Source organism: Triticum dicoccoides, chromosome 4B (genome assembly GCF_002162155.2).
Source record: "Triticum dicoccoides isolate Atlit2015 ecotype Zavitan chromosome 4B, WEW_v2.0, whole genome shotgun sequence".
Classification (NCBI taxonomy): Eukaryota; Viridiplantae; Streptophyta; class Magnoliopsida; order Poales; family Poaceae; genus Triticum; species Triticum dicoccoides.
Window position 1 is genome coordinate 13,396,556 of NC_041387.1, and position 6,284 is coordinate 13,402,839.

The 6,284-nt window shown below is 51.2% G+C and overlaps 1 protein-coding gene across 1 annotated transcript; it reads left to right on the forward strand.

Moving 5' to 3' along the window:
- The first annotated feature begins 1,820 nt into the window (after window positions 1–1,820).
- On the forward strand, window positions 1,821–6,073 carry LOC119294590 (BTB/POZ domain and ankyrin repeat-containing protein NPR3-like). Its single transcript, XM_037572801.1, has 4 exons — window positions 1,821–3,250; window positions 3,460–4,240; window positions 4,851–5,042; window positions 5,467–6,073. The coding sequence occupies exons 1-4, from the start codon at window positions 2,693–2,695 to the stop codon at window positions 5,739–5,741; spliced, it is 1,806 nt and encodes a 601-aa protein (XP_037428698.1). The 5' UTR covers window positions 1,821–2,692; the 3' UTR covers window positions 5,742–6,073.
- The last annotated feature ends 211 nt before the right edge of the window (window positions 6,074–6,284 follow it).

Consider the following 6,284-nt stretch of genomic DNA (forward strand, 5'->3'; position numbering starts at 1 on the left):
GTGCGATGTCCATCCGACCGACGCATCATCCGTTGGAGCCAACCGACACCTAGTATAGTCTAGTACTAGTACGACGTCTTCTTGTTCAATCCTGGACGCCACGACACATGCATGCCACTCAGACGCACATGCGTCTGTGTATTTAACCCAACCTCTTGCTTTCAGTACGAGTACACGAGAAGAAAGAAAAGTGAGATTATACTACTCCCTCCCTTCGTTCCTAAATATAATTTTTTTTCTACTGTAGATTTCAACAAGTGACTACATACCAAGCAAAAAAAATGAATCAATCTACACTCTAAAATATGTCTACATACACTTGTTGAAGTCGCAACGAAAATTGTGAAAGAAAAACTCGTCGATGGAGTCCATTTTGTACCTTGGCAAACTGTCGAACAGTTTGCGGGCATCGACGAAGAAGACGGACGGCGAAGGGAGTCGCGGCGCGCACGGACCAGCTAGCTGCCCTGCCGGCGTCCGACGAGCGTGCCGGTGAGAATCTGGCCGGGTACGGCGAGGCGGCTTCTTGGTCGTGGTCGCGGCTGTGTTGGGGTGGAGGGGGGAGGGAGCAGTCGGTTCCCCGACGGCAAGACGGCGGTGGCGGGCGACGTGGAAGGGGGATGTTGCGGGCGCCGGGAGCTAGCAGAGTCATCGAAAAAATGGGCGACGGCAGCGGCGACGAAGGAGGTGGGCGTGGTTGCTGTTGGATGGGGGGAGGCCAATGTGGCACCGACCAACGGGCCCGGGGAAGAAGAAGGCGAGCGCGCGCGTTCGTCTCGTGTCCACGTCAACGCAAATCCGGCTCAAAAATGGATCGCCTGCGGAAAAAAACGAACGCGCATCCGTTTGGGTCGGCACGTTGGGCCGACTTTTATGTCCACGCCGACCCAAACGAACGCCAGCAGACGAAATGGGCCGCCCCGTTGGAGTTGCTCTAACACGCTTTGCCATTCGTTGCTATGAGAAGATATTATTCGAGCCCGATATCTTTCTTCTGCCTCTCGACCTTTCTACGGCTAGGCTTTGACCTTTTGCAAATCATCAAGTGCCAGCTTCGTTTATCTGATATGCCCCACACGCATGCTCCACGCACACAACACGCATAATTATCAAAGAAAAGAAAAAACGCACACAGCATCACCTTTGGGGCTACCCATTGGCCGTTGCCCTAAATGCCTCGTGCAGACAAGTGACAACATCAATTTTAGTAGGTGTGCATTCTTCTTCACTCGGCATCTAACTCCTTTTGCTTTGTGCTGCAACTGCAAGTGGGGCAGGAATTCATCATTATTTTGCTCCCACCAAAGCAACTGATTTTTCAAAAGTCCTATTATGACCCGTAGCTCAAATGCACCCGGTACGCAGTAAAATCAAAAAAAAATAGTAAAAAAATTCTGATTGTTTCTTGATGAAAAACTATGGTAAATGTTTTGTATGCTTACAAAATGATACTCGTGGAACTCATGGCAAAAAGCACAAAATCAAGGCTCCCAAATGCTTTCAAAACTAGCGAGCATCGATTTTGTTTTCTTCCATCACGACTTCCACGGATGCCCCATTTTTCGGGAAGAAGATGAACATGACGGTCGGACGGTTGAAGAAGGCATAGTAGTAACTTTAAGAAATTATTAGCGAAAAAGCCCTCGTATCTTTCTTTCTATAGTATCCGTTGAGCTTTAGACTTGGAGAGCTGTGTGCAGCATACATGCGGGCATGTGCAGTGCAGGTGCAAAGGGAAGGGCGGAGAGATTCTAGAACGTGTCCACTCATCAGCCAGCCAGCCAGCAATCACCCGTCAAGTCGTCGTCCAGGTCGTCGCTTCCGCCGGTACACACTCTGCCGACCTCGGCCACGCTCCCGCAGTGATTTTCTGGGACTAGAGTATTCCGGCCTTCCTCCCACACCACGCGACTATTCTCCCGGCGACGACGTCATCGCGGTGACGTCCGGTAAGCCGGTCACCGCCCCCGACAGGCCCTCACCTCACCCCCACGCGCACCACTCAAGCAAATCCCGCACGTCCCGTCGCTATTCTACGTGTGGTATCTCGCAGAAGCAGCCAAGAGAGAGAGGAAAGAGGAAGAGGGGGCTAAAAATAAGCACGGCGCGCGCCGCGGATAATCCTTTTCCGGCGAAATTTCCTTCCCGATAAGAGCAGCCGCGGGCGGCGCTTCCGCGTTCGGTTCGCCAACACTTCCTCCGTGCAGATTTCCGGTAGCCGCCGCCGGCCGCCGCTTCCCCTTCTCGCCTAACTTCCAAAACCCGCGGGCGTGCGTGCCGGCCGTCCCGTTCCGGCTTCTTGTGTTCCGGCAAGAAGAAATCCGCGCTTTCTCCTGTTGGGACTTGGGAGTTGCCGCTTGCTGCTCTGTTCTTGGGTTGGTTTCTTGGGAGAGATTCACGGTTCCTTCGTGGCATCTTGTCATCTTTTTTTGCTTGATCCGCATGGTTTTCTTGGGTTCTTGCGGGAGGATTTGCCCCTTTTTAGAGCCGGATTCCTCGGCAAGATCCGCTACTTCCGCAATCATTTGAGCTCGTGCGGGAGGCTCTGTTTCTGTTCAATCGACGGAGCATGAGACAAAAGATTCCGTCCTTGGGGCCAAGCATCATCATCAAGTAGACGCGACCGAGCTTCTAGAACCTTCTCGTAGTAGTTCCCCCTCTGCCCCCCTCCCCGTCCACGCTACATACATACATGGAGACGTCGACTGTCACCTACTCCTCCTCCTCCCCGCCCCCTTCCTCGTCGCCGCCGCAGCAGCAGGCCGAGCAGGCCGCCGACCTCGACGCCGTCAGCCTAGGCCGCCTCAGCGCCAACCTCGAGCGCCTCCTCGACCCGGCCTTCCTCAGCTGCGCGGACGCCGACGTGGTCCTCGCGGACGACGCCGCCGCCGTCGTCGGCGTCCACCGCTGCATCCTCGCCGCCAGGAGCAGCTTCTTCCTCGACCACTTCTCCAACAAGCTCCCCGACCCCGCCGCCGCCGGCGAGAAGGAGAAGGAGAAGGAGAAGGAGAGGCCGCGGCTGGAGCTCGCGGAGCTGGTCCCGGGCGGGCGCCACATCGGCCGCGACGCCCTCGTCGCCGTCCTCGGGTACCTGTACACCGGCCGCCTCAAGCCGCCGCCGCGGGACTCCGCGGTGTGCGTGGACGAGCGGTGCCCGCACGAGGCCTGCCGCCCGGCGATAGACTTCGTGGTCGAGTCCACCTACGCCGCCGCCGGCTTCCAGATCTCCGAGCTCGTCTCGCTCTTCCAGGTACTACCTCTGACTACCTGCACAACACAACACATACATATGTACACCTGACGATGCATTGCTACAGTTATGTCAGGAATGAAATACAAATACTGCAAATTGTTCATCATTTCTGCTGAAAGAAAAGACATTTGTTGATCAGTGAATCACCCACCCAAATGTGAAATGTTGCAACCAAGCTGTGTCTGATTTTGATTTTGATTTTGCAGCGCCGGCTGTCCGACTTTGTGAGCATAGCTCTGGTGGAGGACATAGTGCCCATTGTTCATGTGGCTTCCACCTGCCAGCTCCACGAGCTGCTCAGCCAGTGCATCCAGCGGGTGGCAGGATCCAGCGTCGACAGCCGGTACCTCGAGAAGGAGCTGCCAGACGAGGCATTTGCCAAGGTGAAGGAGTACCGGCGGTACTCGCTGCACGACGATTCCGACGAGTTCATCCTGGACCCCGAGCACGCCAAGAAGGTGAGGAACATCCACAAGGCCCTGGACTGCGACGACGTCGACCTAGTTGGCTTACTATTACAAGAGTCTGCCATCACCTTGGACGATGCATTAGCCATACACTATGCTGCTGCATATTGTGAGCCCAAGGTGCTGGCCTTGCTCTTGAAGCTGGACCCTGCCGGGGACTGCGTAAACGTCAACCTGAAGAATGACAGCGGGTACACGCCGCTGCATTTGGCGTGCATGAGGCGGGAGCCGCAGATCCTTCTCTCGCTTATCGAGAAGGGCGCGTCCGTGGTGGAGAGGACGCACGACGGGCGCGACGCGCTCACCATCTGCAAGAGGCTGACAACAGAGAAAGACTGCAACAAGAAGCTGGAGAAATGCAAGGAGAGGAGCAAGGCTTACCTGTGCATTGACATCTTGGAGCAGGAAATCAAGAGGAAGTCATTCATCTTTGAGGAGCTCCTTTCGGCGGAGGTTTCAGTTGCCACACCTTTGCTGGTAGACAATTTCCACATGAGGCTCATAAACTTGGAAAATAGAGGTTTGCACATTTTACTTTGGTTTAATATATATTTTGTAGTTGGAACTCTCAGTAAGACCATAGTGAGGTGTATTTGTGCTTGTGATGTTTTAATATGTGATCTCATGGTAGGGAGAGTTTTGAGAATTCGGTGCTCTTTTCCTTCTGCTGAGTTTAGAAGCACAATTTCCTGACAGGCTTAGTTTTTTGTTGCACTGGGTTCTCAATATGCCCTGTTAGCTGAAACTCTCTCTGCTATTCTCTTCAAATATCAGAGAGAGTTTTCTGAACTATCTGATAGGTTTCAGTAGCCTTTTGCTGTTAGGTTTTGGCTGCTTTGGTGGTCGGTGGCTGGCAGTGCGGAGGTAGCTGGTGCTGTTTCAGGCTTGGCCATGCATCGTTTTATCATCCCCCCTTCGCGGGGTCTGGTTTCATTTAGTAATTTGTAAGACAATGTGGTTTCTGATGTATAGAGTTAGTTGATATGTTATGTAGCACAGAAGGAGGAAATCTAATACTGAATGCAGTATCAGTGGAGTTATGCTGCTGTTTCCTTTTCTTTTCCCAGCTAGAAACAAGCATAGAATTATTATAATCATTGCTAAAATAAATTTTGCGCGTGTCTATGCAGTTGCCTTTGCAAGAATATTCTTCCCTTCCGAAGCTAAGCTTGTCATGCGCATAGCACAGGCTGACTCAACCGAAGAGTTTGCCGGTCTCACGTCAGCTAATTTCAATAAACTGAAGGAGGTTGACCTAAATGAGACCCCTACAATGCAGAACAGGAGACTGCGTGAACGCCTCGATGCCTTGACAAAGACAGGTGATTTTACATAATCATGGTGTGTTACAAAATGGGAAATGCTTTCAGTATTTCTCTTTGCTAATAGATTTGTGAATCTTCGAGCGAAAAATGGATAAATATATGTTTGCTTACACAACTTATAGATATCTGGTCTTCTAGCTAATAGATTTGATTTGGCTCAGGTTGTGTTCAACAAAACCGTGTTTGCTTGAACTAATAGATATTTGGTCTTCAATCTTTGCTTTACACAAACTATTTGTCCCCTCAACTTACATTATACATTTTTTGCTTACACAAACTATTTGCAAACTCTTCCAGTACTCTTCTTTTATGGATAAATATATGTCACTGGTCTTTAGCTGGTTATTAAGCTCACAGAGTAACTTGCTGTCTGTGTAGTCTGTACTATTTTGTATTAAATAAGCTTGTGTTTCTGTTTCAGTTGAGCTAGGGCGAAAGTACTTCCCGCATTGTTCGGATGTTCTCGACAAGTTCCTCATGGAAGAATCCACCGATCTGCACTTCCTCGAAAGCGGCAGTGCCGAGGACCAGTACACCAGGAGGACGCGCTTCTCTGAACTCAAAGAGGATGTGAGGAAGGCCTTCAGCAAAGACAAGGCCGTCGCAGCCATAGCCTCGTCGACGTCCTCGTCTTCACCAAGGGGTGATGGAAAGGTCAGTAGGCATGGTCACAAGAAGGCGAGGCTGTCGCGGTGATACGTATGCTCGATGCCGCCATGTCCCGGTAGGCTGACGCCGGATCCGTCGAGCGGTTTCGGAGAGGTGGGGCGGGGGGGAAGCTAGCAAGGGTTTTGTTGACAGTTTGTAGTGCAGTGGAACCATGTATGTAGATGTATGTAACCAAGCAAGCACATCGGTTCTAGCTTGATTGTTGCTTGGTGCATTTCTTGTAGTTTGCTGTGGTTTGACATGTGGCGGGCTTCAGTAGATGATTTTCGATCGCCGGAGGGCCACTCTTCACAGTGATTCTATCCATCTTGCATGCTCAGGCCTGTTGGCAGTATCAACTGATTCTGAAGGTTCAGTCATGATGAATATGCATGGACTGCTAATCTTAAGAACTCCAGGGATTTGTGCAGAGACATGAAACATGAATGGCAGCGTTGGAGGTCGAAAACACGCACACCAACGCGGATAGTGAATTCGATCAAAGAAAAACTAGGAAAAATAAATAAATAATGAAATCTTGGTACATCAAACTTTGTCGACCATTCTACTCATGTATGAAGTTGAGGAATG

Excerpts from the sequence above, each read along its gene's own strand:
- LOC119294590 (XM_037572801.1), top strand. The coding sequence starts at position 2,693 with ATGGAGACGTCGACTGTCACCTACTCCTCCTCCTCCCCGCCCCCTTCC. Across the intron at positions 3,251-3,459 it reads AGCTCGTCTCGCTCTTCCAG|CGCCGGCTGTCCGACTTTGT; the intron begins GTACTACCTCTG and ends TTGATTTTGCAG. Across the intron at positions 5,043-5,466 it reads CGATGCCTTGACAAAGACAG|TTGAGCTAGGGCGAAAGTAC; the intron begins GTGATTTTACAT and ends TTTCTGTTTCAG.